Below are 20,768 nucleotides of genomic sequence, written 5' to 3'. Positions count from 1 at the left end.
GAAGTATTAAATTTCTTCATGAGATGATATGTAATATAGATTTTAAAGAATGTGTTGGAAAGCTTTTCTCATTGAATAGTATGGAAAATCTGCATAAAATTTATCCAAAGTGCATATTAAAAATAAAATTCCTACGCACCATCCAATAGTTGAGGAATCTCAGTCTCTGGTGGTGAAATCAAGGAATCTGCATTCTGATACCTCCCCTAGAAAACCCTTCCAAGTTGAGTTGAGGTTTTCAAAAGTCTCATTTAGTGACTGATATGCAAAGATTAAGGGCAGGAGGAGAAGGGGAAGACAGAGGATAAGATGGTTGGATGGCATCACCAACTCAATGGAAATGGGTTTGGGTGGACTCCAGGAGTTGGTGATAGACAGGGAGGCCTGGCATGCTGTGGTTCATGGGGTTGCAAAGAGTCGGACATGACTGAGTGACTGAACTGACTCACTGACTGACTGATGCAAAGTTAAGACTGAATGACTTTTGGTAGTCATGCAAGGAAATTTTAAGGGTTGAACATGGCTATACTCCCAAAGTAAATTTGCTGAGTTTGGGCACTATTGTGTAGGATGTGGAGTTGCTCTGCAGAAACTTTTAAAGCACAGTGAGATTTTCCATAATTTCCTGGTGCTTAGAAAACAAAGTCTTAGTGAAGAGCTGGGGCCTGTCTCAAACACACATTCAGTATCCCCGTCAAGACATTGGCTAGATTTCAGCGCTCAAGAATGTAGGAAGCTGAAATGCAAGTTCAATACCTCTGAAAAGAAGACGTGAATGTTCTCATTTTGGGGGGCACAGAAGATAAGGATCTATTAGAATTTCAATCAGCCCTGCTCAAGGTATAGAAACAAAATAGACAAGACTGCAGTTCAGTCTAAAACTCAGCTTTGACCCACCGAATCCCTGATTATATTAAAGTTATTGGCTAAAGCAAATAGTGAACACTTTCTGGTGGAAGATACGTCTTCTGAATCTCTTATGCTTTTCAAATACACAGTGTTGTATCTAAAACAAAAAGTTGTTAAATGTGTGAGAAGGCAAAGAAACATGATTTATATTCAAGAAATAAAGCAGGCAGAGGAAGTAGATCCAAAAATAATTCTTCTATTGAAGCACTCAAAGGTTTAAAAATAACTTCAATTAATCTGTTAAGAAAAATGTGTACTAAATGACTGAAAAATGAAGACTTAAATAGAATAAACAAGATTAAGATGGACATTTGAGAAATAAAAAATAAAATATCTAAACTTGAGAATTAAGCAGGAAAGATTAGTGAATTCAAAGGCAGATCAATAAAGAGTAAAAAAGATGAAGCACAAGACGAGACAAAGAATTGAAAAGATGTAACAGAGAAATACAGGAAATAGTTAAAAGTTCTAATATTCATGTAATTGGAGTCCAAAAGAAAAGGACAAAGTAGAATATTTGAAGAGAGAACGGCTGAGTTGGTGAAAACTGATTAAAAGAGATCACTGAAAGAATTCAAGAAGCTCATCCCAAACAGGATGAAAACACAAGACATACACAAAAACACATATATACAAGATACACACACACACACACACACACAAAGAGAGAGGGAATAGCCAAACTGCTGAAATTAAAGGCAAAAAAAAAGACACGTGGCTTTGAAAGGAGCAAATGGTTGACTTTACAACAAAAATTTGGAATCCAGAAGGCAATAGAATACATATTTAAAGTGCTGAGAAAAATAATTGTCAACTTAGAATTCTGCGCAGCCTGATGTAAGATATCACTAAAACACAAAGATAAGGACACTTTCAGACAACAAACTGAGAAATTTACTTATCAGAAGACTTGAATTAAAAGAAATACTAAAGGAAGATGTTCAATTTCAATGAAAATCCCATATTATAAATTCAGAACTGCTAGAAGGAATAAGACAAATGCAAAGGGTAAATATACTGCTACTGCTACTGCTAAGTCACTTCAGTCGTGTCCGACTCTGTGTGACCCCATAGACGGCAGCCCACCAGGCTCCCCCGTCCCTGGGATTCTCCAGGCAAGCACCCTGGAGTGGGTTGCCATTTCCTTCTGCAGGGCATGAAAGTGGAAAGTGAAGTCGCTCAGTCATGTCCGAGCCTCAGCGACCCCATGGACTGCAGCCTACCAGGCTCCTCCGCCCATGGGATTTTCCAGGCAAGAGTACTGGAGTGGGGTGCCATTGCCTTCTCCGCTAAATATACTAGTAAGTATGAAATTATATCCACTGCTTAAAATAACAGTAACAAAATAATGTGTTTTGGACATTTTGTAGAAGTAAAATATTGATCCCCCGCAACAAACAAAAGGTAAAAAGTGAATAGATTTTTACCTGTTGAAAGGTTCTTGTTTGAAACATGGTTAAAGTGATTGATGACTTAAGATGGAATGAAATAAATCAAGTAGTCATATTTTATCTCTAGAGTAATCATTAAAAGCTACACTAAACATAATTAAAAACCTAAAAAGGAGAAAAATGAAATAATATTATTTCTTCTTTCTTGGATTAAAGGAGAAAAAGAACAGAAATACATAACAACAAACATAATACATAAGATGGTAGTCTTAAACTCAACCATGTTCAAGACATAAGGACTAATATAAATATTTAGAAGAAGACGGTTAATGAAAACAATAAAGTCAACAATGAAGACGAATAGTGTGTGTGTGCGCGCGTTTCCTTCCCTCTCTCTCCTACTGCTGTTGGCTGAAAACGGAATAATCAAGATTATGGAAGACTAAGGGAAAAGGAAAGGGAGTTAGAAAAGAGGTGGCAAAGAACGACATCCTGCCATTTCTCAGCTCCTTCTGATACACAACTATTAGACAAAACAAAACGACAACAAAACTACACATACGAAACGCAATTGTCAATACAAAATCAGAAATATATGTCTCTATTAAACAGCACGTCGTACTGTAGTGTATTTGGAAAAATTTTTTTAGCCTTAAGATGTAACGTTCAAAGGAAAAAAAAGCCAGAGGGTGAAACAGTTTCCCAAGTAATTATACAGACATCTCTCTTGAAAATAATTAGTTCAGAATAACTTTTTCTTCACAAATGGTTGAGTCACTAAACTTAGACGGCTATAAATCTAAGATTAGAGGTTTGAAACTAAGAAATTAACCCACGCGGAGTAATTATTATTAACGGTTAAAGCCAACAAGTGTGTACTGGCGCTAATTCTGTGCCGCAGACCCCTAGTTTCCTCCTCCGCCGGCTCCGCGGACTCCTTGATCGCAGTAGAGCCGTAGCCCCGCCCCGCTGTGGCCCCGCCCCGCCCCCGCAGCGTCGTCCACCCGAGGCCGCCGCGTCGCCTTGGAAACGGCCCCAACTCCTCGCAGTGAGGACCAAGATGGCGGCCGGGGAGCCGAGTGATTTGGGCGTCTATAGCTTCCGATTCCTGCCTCAGAAAACCTTCCAGTCTCTGAGCACCCCGCAGACTACCAGCCGGCTCCGCCAGTGGTGAGAGGCCGAGGGGCTCTTCTCCATGCCCCTTGGCCTTCTCGGCTGTGGAGGCGCGGATCGGGCGTCGAGGCGGCCCCGTCCTGAGTGAAACCCGGAGGCAGCGTTACCCTCGAGAAGGGCGGGCTCCGTGGGTGGGACGGATGAACGTGCTGCCCAGAGGGTACCACCCCGAGCTGACCGTCCTTCTCTTCTCTGCCCCAGGTCTATGCTGGGTAGAATCGAGGCGCAGGCGTTCGGGTTTGACCAGACGTTTCAGACTTACCGCAAGGATGATTTCGTTATGGTTGGTATGGAAGTCGGAGCGTTCCTTGAACCACTGCTGATGTTACATTTTTTTTTTCTACTTTGGCATAGATTCTGGTGAACACTGCATTATTCTGTGACGACGTTTTCTTGAAGTTTGAGAATAATAAAACGGTTCAATCTATTGTTTCACAGGAACTTTTATGTTTTCCATCACCATAAATTAGCTCTTCAGTATGCCGCCATAAAGAACTTTTCAATTTTGGAAAGTTCGTCTCTCCCTGGAAAATCGGTCTCTTTTTTAGTAGGCACACCTCATTTTTAAATCTTATCCAGCTTTATCACCAGCTTTATTTACTAGGCTTAGCTTCAAATTACTTTTGGTAGTTTCTCAAAATTAAATCTACCCTGTGAGAAGAGGCTCTATTAGCAGTTCCACATGAAGAATTCCAGAAAAAGTTTTAAGCAGTGACTAAGTTATTGAAATAAATCTTTAGCTGGTAGAGGTGGCTGCTTTGAAAGGGGGAAAAACGTATTTCAAAGTACAGATTCTGGTGCGTTCACTGTATTTCATTCACGTTATTTAAAATCCTAGGGGTTTTTTAGTCCTCAGTTAAATGGAAAAATACTTTTATTGTTTGTGATATTATCTTTGCCGTTCATGTCCTCAGGCATTGACTGTAGTGTATAGTTGGAACAGTTTATTCACTCATTCATAAACACTTCCTCAGGGCCTACCGTGTGCTAGAAATTCTGTCAAGTAGTGGGTATGCCAGAAGGAAGAAGACAGGACCCTGGCTTTCAAGGATCTTACCGACTCCTGGCAAGACTGCCAGTACATTAAAAAAATCAGATCATCTCATACAGAGTGATAGTGCAGTGAACAAAATACTAATCTAATTAATAAACCAAAATATTTACTATGAGGGTGTATTAGTTTTCAAGGGATGCTGTAGGGAAGTACCACAAACTGGGTGGCTTAAAACAAGAGAAATGTATTATCTTACAGTTTTGGAGGGTGGAGATCCAAAACCAAGTGCTTAACAGGGTTTTGCTCTCCCTGAAATCTGTAGAGAGGAATCCTTCCTCATCTTTTTCCTAGCTTCTCATGGTTGCCAGCAATCCTTGGCATTCTTTGGCTTGCAGCTCCAAAACATGAATCTCTACTCCTGTCAAAGTCCCTTAGCTCTCCTTCCTTATCTCCCTCCTAGCTGTGTCGCTTCTTTTAAAAGAACACCAGCCATATTGAATTAAGGGCCCACCTTATTCCAGTATAATCTCATTTTAACTAATTGTATCCACAACAACCCTGTTTCCAACTAAGGTCACTTTCCAAGGCCCCAAGGACGTGAATTTTGGGCAGGAGGCTGAGGGAATACTATTCAACTCTAAAATGAGGGTAGATTATTTAAAGTCTATTTCTCTTTACCTCAGATTGTTATAATGTTAATATGCTACTGATTATAATATTAATGACATTTCTCATTCAGCTAGATTTTTTTTTTTTTTTTTTTTTAATTTTATTTTATTTTTAAACTTTACATAACTGTATTAGATTTGCCAAATATCAAAATGAATCCGCCACAGGTTTACATGTGTTCCCCATCCTGAACCCTCCTCCCTCCTCCCTCCCCATTCCATCCCTCTGGGTCGTCCCAGTGCACCAGCCCCAAGCATCCAGTATCGTGCATCGAACCTGGACTGGCAACTCATTTCATACATGATATTTTACATGTTTCAATGCCATTCTCCCAAATCTTCCCACCCTCTCCCTCTCCCACAGAGTCCATAAGACTGTTCTATACATCAGTGTCTCTTTTGCTGTCTCGTACACAGGGTTATTGTTACCATCTTTCTAAATTCCATATATATGCGTTAGTATACTGTATTGGTGTTTTTCTTTCTGGCTTACTTCACTCTGTATAATAGGCTCCAGTTTCATCCACCTCATTAGAACTGATTCAAATGTATTCTTTTTAATGGCTGAATAATACTCCATTGTGTATATGTACCACAGCTTTCTTATCCATTCATCTGCTGATGGACATCTAGGTTGCTTCCATGTCCTGGCTATTATAAACAGTGCTGCGATGAACATTGGGGTACTCGTGTCTCTTTCCCTTCTGGTTTTCTCAGTGTGTATGCCCAGCAGTGGGATTGCTGGATCATAAGGCATGTCTATTTCCAGTTTTTTAAGGAATCTCCACACTGTTCTCCATAGTGGCTGTACTAGTTTGCATTCCCACCAACAGTGTAAGAGGGTTCCCTTTTCTCCACACCCTCTCCAGCATTTATTACTTGTAGACTTTTGGATCGCAGCCATTCTGACTGGTGTGAAATGGTACCTCATAGTGGTTTTGATTTGCATTTCTCTGATAATGAGTGATGCTGAGCATCTTTTCATGTGTTTGTTAGCCATCTGTATGTCTTCTTTGGAGAAATGTCTATTTAGTTCTTTGGCCCATTTTTTGATTGGGTCATTTATTTTTCTGGAGTTGATCAGCTAGATTTTTATAGTTTTTGATGTGTTTCATTTATGCCAGGACTGGCTCTCAAACGAATTTTTTTTTAAGATCATCGGGATTTTAATTAACTGAATTTTAGAGTGCTGTAAAAATTTTAATATAAGTAATTTATTCAACAAATATTTTTCGAATACTTACTGTATCCCTGGTGGGAGGTGTTAAAAAGACAAAAAGAGATTTGATCCCAGCTTGTAAGTCATGTGTATAGGTTTGGAAGCTAGAAGTGTAGAAAATTCTCTACAAGACAAAATAATTGCTATATTGGAGGCTGTATAAGGTGCCCTAGGCACAAGGAAAAAGATCACTCAATGGAGGGGCATTGGTATCAGAAAAATTTCATAGAGTGTAGAATTAATTTGCTTTGTTCAGTAGACACAGAATCTTCAACAGAATCAATATTAATCCATAAAGCACAATAAATTTCTGTAATAGGCAGTTTTTTCAAACTAATTTTCAATATCTTCATGTTTATCCTAATTTTTTTTTCTGATGAGTAGGCAGTATTCTCATATTTTAATATAAAGAAGTATATTCATACAATCATTAATTTTACTCATGTAACTAATTTGGAGAAAAAGCATTGTGGCTGAGAGCATGGCCTCCAGAAGGGGATTTACCCTGAAGCTACTGAATCTTCAGGCCCCTCACCAGCTCAAGCTCCTCACTCAGAATCCCCTTCCAAGGAACTCTGAGCTACTCCAGCAGCATACTCACATGGTCATATGTTTTTGGAATTTTTCAAAATTAAATGTTTTGTGTTCTTAGTGAAGGTCGCTCAGTCGTGTCTGACTCTTTGCAACCCCATGGACCCATGGAATTCTCCAGGCCAGAACCGTGAGTAGCCTTTCCCTTGTCCAGGGGATCTTCCCCACCCAGTGATCAAACCTAGGTCTCCCGCATTGCAGGCAGAGTCTTTGCTAGCTGAGCCCCAAGGAAAGACCTTGTATATTCTTAGAACCCCTAAAATTGTACATGCTTAAGACACTACAGAAGCCGGATCCTCCCTTCATTTGACCTCTAGATAGCTGTCTGTCCAACTCTGCTGCTTACTGGCTGTATGACATTGGGCAAGTTATTTAAGGTTCTTCAACCTTCGCTTTCCTATAAAATTGTCACAGTGCTTAACACAAGTACTTTCTGAAAATGAAAATAATGCTGAATATATATTGAGATTATTACGAAGATTGAATGAAATATAAAAATATTTAGCAAAATGCCTGGCTCATAATAAGTGCTGTTATTGTTACTAACATTTATATACTACTTTGCAAAATGTTTTCCCAAAGCAGTAATGACTCCTATGTGCCAGATTTAGCTTTCAGAACTTTTTATCCATTTATCACTAATCTTTACAACAATCTGGTAGATTTGGTGTTTTGGCCCCCACTTTAGGCAATGGCACCCCACTCCAGTACTCTTACCTGGAAAATCCCATGGACAGAGGAGCCTGGTGGGCTGCAGTCCACGGGATCGCTAAGAGTCAGACACGACTGAGCCACTTCAGTCTCACTTTTCACTTTCATGCATTGGAGAAGGAGATGGCAGCCCACTCCAGTGTTCTTGCCTGGAGAATCCCAGGGAAGGGGGAGGCTGGTGGGCTGCCGTCTATGGGGTCGCACAGAGTCGGACACGACTGAAGTGACTTAGCAGCAGCAGCTTACAGATGAGGAAACTGAAGCTCAGAATGGCTAAATAATTTGTGCAAGCTTGCCCAGCAAATAGCAAAACCTAGACCTTTTGGCTCCAACTTCCATGTCATTTTGACTACAAAACCCATAACTGAGCAAAGAGTGCTGCTTAAAGTAGGATTCCAGATTTTGAATTTTCCCTTAAAATTTAGAAACAAATTAGGTTTCAAAAGTTTGTAAGGTAGTAAGTGGATGGAAAGAAGGAAATATTCATCCAGCAAATATTTCTTTAGTTCCTTAGTCTGTACAGATGAGCAGGACACAGTTAAAGAGGGAAACAGACCAAAAAGTGCATTGTAGAATGAGAAGCTGTATAATATAAAATGCACAAGGTACTGCGGTGGCACAAAAGAGAAAGTGGTCATTTTTGACTGAGGTGGTTAAAGGATGGTTTAAAAAGGTTTTTAACCCAAGGGTTAAAAAGGTTAAAAAGTTAACCTTAAAAGAGGTTAAAAAAGTGCCCTTCCAAAAGACAGGGCACTTGAACTCTGGCCTGAAAGATGAATAGGAATTTGTCAGGTAGGCAGAGAGGGGTATTGTTAAACAGGTGGGTGGGACGATACTTTTTAAGACTTCCTGTGCCATGCAAAGGAGTTTGGTCTTTATGTAGCTGAAGAGCTGCTGAAAGGTTTTCAGCAAAACAGTAAAATTTAAAGTAATGAGATCACCTGGCAGAAGTATAGGGGGTGGATTGTTAGAACTGAGTCTGGAAACAGACTAAATTGGAAACTTATCTTCCAGACCGTATATGGTGGTGCCCTGAATTAAGACAGAAGCACTGAGATTGCCTGAAGAGATGTTTATGAGACAGGTAGTACTCAAGGAATGATAAGATAACTGACAGGCAAAGGATGAAATGGAGGATGACCGAGTTTTTTATTTGGTTGACTAGAGTGGAAGATTTAAATGTATAGAAAATGGAAAAGAATAAATAACGAAAATGATTTCAGTTTCAGGCACCCTAAATTTGAGGTGTATCCAAGTGGCAGTATCCTAGATAGTTGAATATAAGATCTCACTGAGTCTCAAGAGAGCTCTGTGCTTAGAATATAATACTGGCATTCTCACCATGGATTAGAGATGACAGGAACCCTCCAAATTTACTGCAGGGGAGCTCCTCAGTTTACAGAGCTTCCTGAAGGTCTGCACATAGCTTCTGCTTATATCTCATGACCAGACTCTGCATATATCTCAGGATCACTTGCCACAGAGATTGCTAGGAATTGTAGACGTTTAGCTGAGCACATTGCTGTTTCAAATAAAATTGAGATTCCTTAAGGAAGGAGAGATATGATATTGGATCAGAAATCAGCAGTCTGCCAGATACATGACTGAGTCAGACATCTACTTATATTTCAAATGTGTGTCATCTAACAAACATACATTTAAACCATTGTTATATCAAATGTTAATTTAGAAATATGTTTCTACTCTCACATTTTTAGTCCAACTCTTACATCCATACATGACTACTGGAAAAACCATAGCTTTGACTAAACGGACCTTTGTTGGCAAAGTAATGTCTTTGCTTTTTAATATGCTGTCTAGGTTGGTCATAACTTTTCTTCCAAGAACCAAGCGTCTTTTAATTGCATGGCTGTAGTCACCATCTGCAGTGATTTTGGAGCCTAAAAAAATAAAGTCTGTCACTGTTTCCCCATCTATTTGCCATGAAGTGATGGGACCAGATGCCATGATCTTAGTTCTCTCATGATGTACTCTGCATATAAGTTAAATAAGCAGGGTGACAATATACAGCCTTGACGTACTCCTTTCCTGATTTGAAACCAGTCTGTTGTTCCATGTCCAGTTCTAACTGTTGCTTCCTGACCTGCATACAGATTTCTCAAGAGGCAGGTCAGGTGGTCTGGTATTCTCATCTCTTGAAGAATTTTCCACAGTTTGTTGTGATCCACACAGTCAAAGGCATTGGTGTAGTGAATGAAGCAGATGTTTTTCTGGAACTCTCTTGCTTTTTCCATGATCTAGCGGATGTTGGCAATTTGCTCTCTGGTTCCTCTGCCTTTTCTAAATCCAGCTTGAACATCTGGAAGTTCACGGTTCACGTACTGTTAAAGCCTGGCTTGGAGAATTTTGAGCATTACTTTCCTACTGTGTGAGATGAGTGAAATTGTGCAGTAGTTTGAGCATTCTTTGGCATTGCCTTGTTTGGGATTGGAATGAAAACTGACCTTTTCAGGTCCTGTGGCCACTGCTGAGTTTTCCAAATATGCTGGCATACTGAGTGCAGCACTTGCACAGCATCATCTTTTAGGATTTGAAATAGCTCAACTGGAATTCAGTCACCTCCACTAGCTTTGTTTGTAGCAATGCTTCCTAAAGCCCACTTGACTTTGCATTCCAGGATGTCTGGCTCTAGGTGAGTGATCATACTTTCGTGATTATCTGGGTCATGAAGACCTTTTTTGTATAGTTCTTCTGTGTATTCTTGCCACCTCTTCTTAATATCGTCTGCTTCTGGTAGGTCCATATCATTTCTGTCCTTTATTGAGCCCACCTTTGCATGAAATGTTCCCTTGATGTCTAATTTTCTTGAAGAGAACTCTAGTCTTTCCCATTTTATTGTTTTCCTCTATTTCTTTACATTGATCACTGAGGAAGCCTTTCTTATCTCTCCTTGCTATTCTTTGGAACTCTACATCCAAAGGGTATATCTTTCCTTTTCTCCTTTGCCTTTCACTTTTCTTCTTTTCACAGAAGAGTAAGGCTTCCTCAGACAACCATTTTGCCTTTTTGCATTTCTTTTTCTTGGGGATGGTCTTGATCCCTTCCTCCTGTACAGTGTCACAAACCTCCATCATAGTTCTTCAGGCACTCTGTCTATCAGATCTAATCCCTTGAATCTATTTGTCACTTCCACTGTATGATCATAAGGGATTTGATTTAGGTCATACCTGAATGGTCTAGCGGTTTTCCCTACTTTTTTCAATTTAAGTCTGAATTTGGCAATAAGGAGTTCATGATCTGAGCCACAGTCAACTCCCAGTCTTGTTTTTGCTGACTGTATAGAGCTTCTCCATGTTTGGCTGCAAAGAATATAATCAATCTGATTTAGGTATTGACCATCTGGTGATGTCCATGTGTAGAGTCTTCTCTTGTGTTGATGGAAGAAGGTGTTTGCTATGACCAGTACGTTCTTTTGGCAAAACTCTATTAGCCTTTGCCCTGCTTCATTCTTCACTCCAAGGCCAAATTTGCCTGTTACTCCACGTTTCTCTTGACATCCTACTTTTGCAATCCAGTCCCCTAAATGAAAAGGACATCTTTGGGTGTTAGTTAGGTCTTGTAGGTCTTGTAGGTGTTAGAAGGTCTTGTAGGTCTTCATAGAACTGTTCAACTTCAGCTTCTTCAGCATTACTGGTTGAGGCATAGACTTGGTTTGCCTGGGAAACAAACAGAGGTCATTCTGTCGTTTTTGAGATTGCATCCAAGTACTGCATTTCTGACTCTTGTTGACTATGGTGGCTACTCCATTTCTTCTAAGGGATTCTTGCCCACAGTAGTAGATATAATGGTCATCTGAGTTAAATTTGCCCATTCCAGTTCATTTTAGTTCACTAATTCCTAAAATGTCAATGTTCTCTCTTGCCATCTCCTGTTTAACCACTTCCCATTTGCCTTGATTCATGGATCTAACCTTGCAGGTTCCTATGCAGTATTGCTCTTTACAGCATCAAACTTTACTTCTATCACCAGTCATATCCACAACTGGGTGTTATTTTTGCTTTGGCTCCATCCTTTCATTCTTTTTAGAGTTATTTCTTTACTCTTCTCCAGTAGCATATTGGATACCTACCAACCTGGGGAGTTTATCTTTCAGTAGCCTATCTTTTTGCCTTTCATACTGTTCATGGTTCATTGCCTTTTCATACATGTTCATACTGTTTATATCAGTATCTTTGTTATCACTCCTAGTTGGGAATAAAAAATTCCAAAACATGTCAGCTTTCTTAAAGCTATCCGAGATTCAGAGAATCCCTTCTAATGCCTCACTGGAAATTCTATAACAAACCCAAAATAACATTTGTACCTATTAAGTCAGGCTGTTCTTGTGTTTTTTAAGAAAATTCATTCTTCAGATGTATAATTATAATTTCCATAACAACTATTGCTTTATTTGAGGGGCCTTTTGTAATTGTTGTTGTTCAGCTGCTCAGTCGTGTCCAACTCTGTGACCCCATGGACTGCAGCATGCCAGGCTTCCCTGTCCATCACCAACTCCTGGAGCTTGCTCAAACTCATGTTCATCGAGTTGGTGATACCATGCAACCATCTTGTCCTCTGTTGTTCCCCTTCTCCTCCTGCATTTATATCAGTATCTTTGTTATCACTGGACCTTTTGTGAAGACTTACTTCCATTGGCTCCAGGCCAATTCACCGCAGGCCACTTAACCTACTTCCATTCATAGTGACATTTAAAATGTAAGTGGATTCCCCCCAGGTATAATTACTAAATCTGAATTAAATTTCCCCTTTTGTGATTCTTTCAGAAGACTTCTAAAAAGCATTCAAAACCAGTATTAATTGGGATTGATTCCAGCTTACATGTCTTTTTAAAATGTGTGTTATATGAATTAAAACAGTTGCACAAATACTCCTTATTTGACTTTTTAAAGTTATAAGGTAACTTCCTTTTTTCTGAGTAAGATATTTTTGTAGTTAGACATATATGATACCTGTAAGTTGTTTGTCTTTAATTTCCACCATTTGAATGTAAACACCATGGGACCAGGGACTTTGTCTTGCTTGGCATAATGTAGACATTATTCATGAGTACTTGCTGAATGTTGTACTAATCTTCACCCACATACCTGGTCCTCTCCACTGTTGCCTCTCATTAAATGACATTCATTCTGCCTGATTTTTCATGCAAAAATTTGGGGAGTCATCTTGTCCCTTTCTTCTAAATATTCATGGACTCCATCCACTTCTCTCCCTCCCCACTTGCTATCATTTTGACATGTGAACATCAGACCTTCCTGGATTACAGCAGTACCGTCCCGTCTCTCTTAACCAGTCTCTTTACAGCCCCTCACTTCATTCTCCATACCACAGAAGGAATGAACTTTTAAAAATATGACTCGAATCACATCTTTCCTTTGTTTAAATCTCTTCATTGTCTTCCAACTGCCCTTAGCTCAAAATACTGATCAATCGAGAGCAGTGTGAGATTAAGATAAAAATTTTTGACTTTTGACCTCCAAAGTTCAGTTTAACTCCCCAACTTCATCAGACCCATTGGCCCATCGACTCTGGTCACACTGAACCTTGTTACTTTTTTTTTTTTTTTTGGCAGCACTGCTCGGCTAATGACTGGACTGCCAGAGAAGTCCCATGAACCTCATTCTTTTTCTTCAATGGGATGTCCCCTCCATTCTCACCTTAAAGATTTTAAACTCGCCATTTTCTCCACCTTAAAAAGATAGTCTTTCCAGTGTCATGCTGGAACCAGCTCAGGACAGCTCAACTGCTAAATGTTCAGGAATCTTTGCTGGCTGTTAAACTGTTGGCAATTTGAAATCCACCCTGGAAATCATCAAATGCTACAAATCAGGGCTTTGTGGGGAGGAAGGGGTTTCAGTTATTAAGCATTTACCAGTAGACCTTTTTTCCAGCTGACTCCTACTCAGCTTTTAGATCGGAACCTAAATGTTCTTTCTGCATTAAGCTTTCATCCCACAGCTGTTAGAGTCTGTCTGCTTACTATATACTTCAATATTAGCACCCTGTATTTTTTCATAACATTCATGCTGCATTAATATCTTAACATCTCTCCTTTCAGTCTGTTGATTCTGTGAGGGTGGGACTATGTCCATTTGATTTTGGGAATTAGGATACTTTCAGTTGAGTGTTAGGAGCAGGAGCCAGATATAGAAGAATAACTGGAAGACAGAGAAGTGAAACAAGATAGACTCCTCTTTCAAGAAACTACTTAAGAAAATAGAGCACTAGCTTAAAGAAAGTGTCGCAATAAGAGAAATGTTTATTGAAATAATCTGAACAGCAAAGAACAATTCACAGAGTCAGCAATCTAATACCCCAATCAAATCCAACCCTCTCAACCCGTCTCTTCCCACAAGCCTACAACTATCACTTCTTAGGTGACTATTGGCAACGGTTTGGTATATATTCTTCCATACTTTTCTTTATGTTTGTGTAAAGATTTTTGGTTTTTTCATATATATTACTCTTAAACTACTCTTTTTACTCAAAATACTTAACAGCTTTCTTCCAAAGTCAAAACAGTAAATTGAGTAACTGCTATATGCCAGGTCCTGGCAATGTAACAGTGAATAAGAAAAACAAGCTTCTGGAGCTTACATTCTATTCTGTTACTTTCTTTTCAATAACTGCATGCCATCTGGTGTAGCTGTATTCAGCCGTTTTATTTTATTATTGTTCAGCCATTTTATTCAATCAATCTACTGATGGGCATTGAAATTTTCAGGTATTAACACTACAGATAATACTATTAAAAAATTCCGTGTACATAAATTTTACCTACTGATGGTTTAATTTTTGTATAACATACCCAAAAGTTGAATTTGTTGGGTCATAAGTTACATGTTTTTAATGTTAAAGATAATATCCAATTCTCCTTGGATATAAAGTTATAAAGATTCACACTTCTTTTTTTTTTTTTAATTTTATTTTATTTTTAAACTTTACATAATTGTATTAGTTTTGCCAAATATCAAAATGAATCCGCCACAGGTATACATGTGTTCCCCACCCTGAACCCTCCTCCCTCCTCCCTCCCCATACCATCCCTCTGGGTCGTCCCAGTGCACTAGCCCCAAGCATCCAGTATCGTGCATCGAACCTGGACTGGCAACTCGTTTCATATATGATATTAACCCTGTGTACGAGACAGCAAAAGAGACACTGATGTATAGAACAGTCTTATGGACACTGTGGGAGAGGGAGAGGGTGGGAAGATTTGGGAGAATGGCATTGAAACATGTAAAAGATTCACACTTCTACCAGCAGTATGTAAGAGTGCATATTTTCTGGTACTCCTACCAAAAGTTACTAGTCTTTTTAAATCTTGCCAATATAGTAGGTAAAAATGATATCTTCTGGCTTTTGTTTTTATTTTTCTCACTGCTCTTAAAGTTGAGCATCTTTTCATAAGTTTGTTGGCTATTTGTATTTTTTTACATGGCTTTTTGTTATCTTTTGGCTGTGTTTAAATCAGGTTGTCAGTTTTTCTTATCATAAATGTTGGGCTTTTTTAAGCCAGTAGGGATATCAGTCTCCCTCTCTTTAAAAATCATATTTGTTGCAAATATTTCTTACCAATCTGTTGTTTTTCTTTTATTGCTCATCCTGGGCATCATTATGTTTTCTGACTGCCCAATATTTTTTGAACATACATGTGATTTGGAGTGATTTTCACCCTTCATTTTTTAGGAAGTCCAAAGCAGAATCCAAAACATTTGCTTTTTTTTTTTTTTTTTTTTTTTTTTTTTAGGTATAATTGTCATGGGCTTCCCAGGTGGCTTAGTGGTAAAGAATCTGCCTCTCAAGGCAGGAGATTCAAGAGACATGCATTCGATCCATGGGTCAGGAAGATCCCCTGGAGAAGGAACTAGCAACATGCTCCAGTATTCTTTGCTGGAAAAGTCCATGAACAGAGGAGCCTGGAGGGCTACAGTCCATGGGGTCACAAAAAGTCAGACACAACTGAGTGAGTGATTGTGCCTAACTGACATACGATACTAGTTTCAGGTGTATAATATACTGCAATTCACATACTGCAAAATGGTCACCATAGTAAGGCTAATTATCTTTTGTCACCATGCAGAGTTACATTTCTTTTTTCTTGTGATGAGAACTTTTAAGATTTATTCACTTAGAACTTTCAAATATGCAATACATTAATTATAGTCACTGTGCTATTCATTGCATACCCTATAACTAACTTATCTTATAATGGGAAATTTGTACCTGTTCACCTCCTTCACCCATTTCATCTACCTCGCAGCCCTTCTCTGTGGCAACAACCAATGTGTTCTCTGTATCTGTTGGTTTGGTTTGTATTCACTCACTCAGTCAGTGACTCATGTCAGACTCTTTGTGCCCCTTTGGTCTGTAACCCACCAGGCTCCTCTGTCCATGGATATTCTAGGCAAGAATACTGGAGTGGGTTGCCATTTCCTCCTCTAGGGTATTTTCCTGACCTAGGGATCGAACCCCTGTCTCCTATGTCTCCTGCATTGCAGGCTGATTCTTTACCAATGAGCCATCTGGGAAGCTCACTTTCTTGGTTTGGTTTGTTCATTTATTCTGTTTTTTAGATTCCACATATAAGTGAAACCATAGAGTATTTGTCTTTCTCTGTCTGACTTATTACACTAATTTAGTGTAATAGCTTCAAGGTCCTTCCACGTAATCACAAATGGCAAGATTTCAATCTTTTTATGACTGATATTCCATCATATATATATATATATATATATATATATATATATATATATATATAAACATGGCTGCTTTATCCATCCATCCATATATGGACATGTAAGTTATTTAGGTTGTTTCCATATCTTGATTCTTGGTAAATAATGCTCCAGTGAACATAGGGTGCATATAGCTTTTTGAATTAGAGCTTTCATATTCTTTGAATAAATACTCAGAGGTGGAGTTGCTGGGTAATATGTTAATTCTACTTCTTGTGTTTTGAGGAAACTCCATACTATTCTCCATAATGGCTGCATCAATTCACATCCCCACCAGCAGTGCGTGAGGATTCCCTTTTCTTCACATCTTTGCTAATGCTAGTTATTTCTTGTCTTACTGTTGATAGCACTTCCAATAGATGTGAAGTGATACCTCATTGTGGGTTGATTTGCATTTCCCTGATCATTAGTTTGGGCATCTTTTCATGTCTTGTTTGGAAAAATGTCTATTCAGACTTTCGGCCCATTTTTTAAATCATATTTTTAGTTTTTTTGTTATTGAGTTATGAGTTTTAATTATTTGAACTGAGTTCCTTATATAGTTTGGATTAACCCCTTATCAGGTGTATGACTTGCAAATATCTTCTCCCTTTCAATGGGTTGCCTTTTCATTTTGTTGATGGTTTATTTCATTTTGTAATACTTGCCTCTTTTTGCACTCCAAGTGCAAACCTAGGATCTAGTGTTACTAATGACTCATCAGTACAAAACCAGTTTTTCAAAAGTGAGCAACTGAGGGAGGTGGGAGGGGGGTTCAGGATGGGGAACACATGTACACCCGTGGTGGATTCATGTTAATGTATGGCAAAACCGCTACAATATTGTAAAGTAATTAGCCTCCAATTAAAATAAATAAATTTACTACCAAAAAAAAGTGAGCAACTTCAGGAAAGATTCTGTACACAGAACCCTAAGGGTTGGTGGCCGAGGCATCCAGCTTTCAGGCAGGGCAGTCCTGGCACAGCAGTGGCCTTGGTGAGGAAGGGATCATGATAGCATTTTTTAGTGCTTGGCGAGGCTGTAGCAAGGGAGACTGTTTCCTCATCAGGGCTGCTCTACATATGATTCTGTATTATTCCCAGTTCCTTAGCCTGATTCTCTGTATCTCCTGAAAATTATGTGGACTGCCTGAGATACTTGTAACAAGTTTCTCTTCAGATCTTTTTGCCCAGAGTCAGCTGCTAAGTGCCTAAAAATAAAACTCATGGCTACTTTTCCTTCTTTTGCTATACAGAAAGTTTTCATTTTTAAAAAGCAAAATCTGTCACTTTTCTGTGTGCCCCTTGGATAGAATTAAATTGACAATTAGGTTTAGATTTAGTTAGTCTCTCAGTCAAGTCCAACTCTTTGTGACCACGTGAACTGTGTAGCTTGCCAGGCTCCTCTGTCCATGGAATTCTCCAGGCAAGAATACTGGAGTAGGTAGCCATTCCTTTCTCCTGACACCAAGATCAAACCCTAGTCTCCTGCATTGCAGGCAGATTTTTTATTGTCTGAGCCACCAGGGAAGCCAATGGCTACCCACTCCAGTATTCTTGTCGGGAGAATTCCATGGACAGATGAGCCTGGCAGGCTACAGAGGAGCCTGGCAGGCTACAGTGGAGCCTGGCAGGCTACAGTCTATGGGTCACAAAGAGTTGGACATGACTAAGCAACTTTCACTTTCGCTTTACTTTTTAGATTTGGGAGGTAGGGAGAGTGGGAGTAATGATTACTAAGTCAGTTAATTGAGAGAACGAGGTTAAAAGAAAACAAAATTTCCAAACATTATTTAACTTCCTATTTTTCACTATAAATCATAACTTTCTATTTATTAAGTTCCAAAAGTAGCTACTTGGACATTATTGTTAATACTGTTCTAAAGTGAAGGTAACAAAACTTCATTTCTTTATGACACATTAATTACTTAGATATTTTACCAATTAAAGATTTCCCTTCCCCAACTTAAATAAGATTCTACTATAGTTATTAAAAGTTAATTCTTATTATTGTTGATAATAATGTAACTAACTTTGTTCCCCTCAAATTTGTATTTTAGGCCTTTTTCAAAGATCCAAATGTTATTCCCAATTTGAAATTACTTTCAGAATATTCTGGAGAGTGGCTTACATTAGGTAAACAAAATTTATTTTCATCTCTTCATATTACTGTTTTACTATTATAACAAAATTTCACTTCAGGAATTTTCATTATTAAAATACAAATTATGAATAGTGACTCACGTTTGATAACATCAAGGTCAAAATAATCGTCTGTGCCAGGCCTGCCATACATCTTCCCCCAAAGGGTCCACTATACATATCCTGGCTTAGCACATAAGAGCAATTTTTCTCTCTTTACATTCATTTGGAAAGTATTTATTGTGCACCATCCATGAACTCTGACAGATGCAGGGAATGAGAAATAAGAGAAATTAGAATAAGAGAAAACCTGTACTCAAGGAACTCATTGATATGTTTGAAGATATATGCAGTAATATATCTCTGGTATATCCCATAGCAATGGGAGCAAAAGGAGGGGAGTGGTCAATTCCACCCAAGGGAAGAGGGTCAGGTAAGAGTCCACTAACACGAGGGTGCTTGGGTGAAATCTTATTTGGGGCAGCCCATAGCTGCAAGCAAAGAGAAGAAGGACTGAGAAGGCAATTCAGAAATCATCAGGGCCACCCCTCAGTTTCAATGACACACTCCCTCAGAGGGAGAAACACGGGGCCACCCCCCATCCAGTAGGTCTGGCAGGCAGAGCATTGGACCAGAGAGGATTACTCTTGAGGCTTTTCCTCAAGAGTAATCCTCTCTGGTCCAGTGAAATTTGCCTTGTCAAGTTTTAGACTGGCTTGGGAGCATCACCTTTTTCTTCTTCCCTATTTCTCCCTTTTGGACTACAAATGTCTGTCCTATGCCTGTCTCACCATTGTATTCTGGAAGCCTGTAACGTCTCCTCTCACAGGTTCATAGCTGGAGCGGAATTTTGCCTCAGGACAAATTATACCTCGAGTCTCAACCCATATCTGATTTAGATGATATTTAGATGGCACTTTGGACTTTAAACTTTTTAGTTGATGCCGGAATGAATTGAGACTTTTGAGGTTGTCAGGATAAAATAAATTTGGGAGGGGGACAAGGGCAGAAGCCTATGGACTGAAATGTGTCCCTTCAAACTTCATATGTTGAGGTCCTCCTAACCCACCGTGACCTCATTACTTTCTCCAAAGGCTCCATCTTAAACTACCATCACTTTTGGGGACAGGGTTTTAACATTATGAGTTTTGGAGGGACACAATTCAGTCCATAGCAAATGCTATTTCTGTGTCTCAGACTAAGTGGTTTGAATTTAATTACATTCTCTCACCATCCATACCCTCCTGCCACTCCTCACATCAGATCCAGGGTAGGTTTATTAAAGTGGCAAGTTGCCCAGTATCAGTCCCTCATCCTCTGGCCACCGACTCATGCTCAAAGATTGTCTGGTTTTATACTGCTCTTGTTCTTTGGTTTTCCAATATTGCTCAGACCTACTTTATCACTTTCCAGGATCTTCTTTTCACTTTAATCCCCCAGAGAATTTTGCCTCTGAAACAAAAGGAGCTTTTCTTAGCAGCATAGCTTTTGAAATAACTGAGGCAAACCCAGTTTTTTACCATCTGAGCCACTGGAGAAGCCTTGTGTCCATGGGGTCACAAAGAGTCAGACACAGCTGAATGACTCACACACAAGTTCTTGGCTCCAGACAGTCTTCTTTCCTCCACACTAGCCCAGCTCAGGATCAGAACGAGAGCAATAGTGCCTAGCCAGGACTCTGGGTGGACAAGAGAGAGAAATTGCAAATAATCACCAATATTACTCTTCTCAAGCTCAAACTGCTTCTCAGATCAGAGATCCAGCAAAGGTATTGGGGAGAGGACATACCACGTCTGTCTGCAGTCTTCCTAGAACTTTGCAGAAGGAGAACCCCATCCCTTTATATCTGAGTGAGTGCGTGTTCATATGTAGGTGCGCAAAAGAGAGAAACTGACTGAGTGATTCACTGAGGCAATAATAAAAGTATTCACCTTAATCTTTATATCTTTCTATCACTTAATAGAACCTCTACTAACAGAAAATACATTCCTGAAAGACACATTCTGGAAATGTCAGGGAGGGAGTGCAGGTTTGGAAGGGGGAAGAACTAGAGCTGAAAGAGAAAAATAGAATACCAGATTAGATCAATAGATTTCAAATTTCTCTAATTCCATACTTGTAATAACTTGAGTAGGACCTGGTTCAAAATTTACCTTGGCTTGGAGAAAACTTTTTTTGTAATAAACAATATCAGTGAGATCAGAGGAGGAAATTTTTTAATGGAGAGAAATATTTT

The 20,768-nt window shown here is 39.2% G+C and overlaps 1 protein-coding gene across 1 annotated transcript in view; it reads left to right on the top strand.

The window, feature by feature from the left end:
• Positions 1-3,279: 3,279 nt before the first annotated feature.
• The window catches only part of CFAP300 (cilia and flagella associated protein 300), a 29,385-nt gene continuing 11,896 nt past the window's right edge, over positions 3,280-20,768 (top strand). Inside the window, exons 1-3 of the mRNA XM_055547566.1 lie at positions 3,280-3,470; positions 3,675-3,756; positions 18,451-18,526. Coding sequence (XP_055403541.1) covers positions 3,361-3,470; positions 3,675-3,756; positions 18,451-18,526 — 268 coding nt within the window. The 5' untranslated portion in view covers positions 3,280-3,360. The remainder of the gene's footprint in view (positions 3,471-3,674; positions 3,757-18,450; positions 18,527-20,768) is intronic.

Source organism: Bubalus kerabau, chromosome 15, assembly GCF_029407905.1.
Source record: "Bubalus kerabau isolate K-KA32 ecotype Philippines breed swamp buffalo chromosome 15, PCC_UOA_SB_1v2, whole genome shotgun sequence".
NCBI classification, from domain to species: domain Eukaryota; kingdom Metazoa; phylum Chordata; class Mammalia; order Artiodactyla; family Bovidae; genus Bubalus; species Bubalus kerabau.
This window is presented reverse-complemented; position numbering and strand designations above follow the sequence as displayed.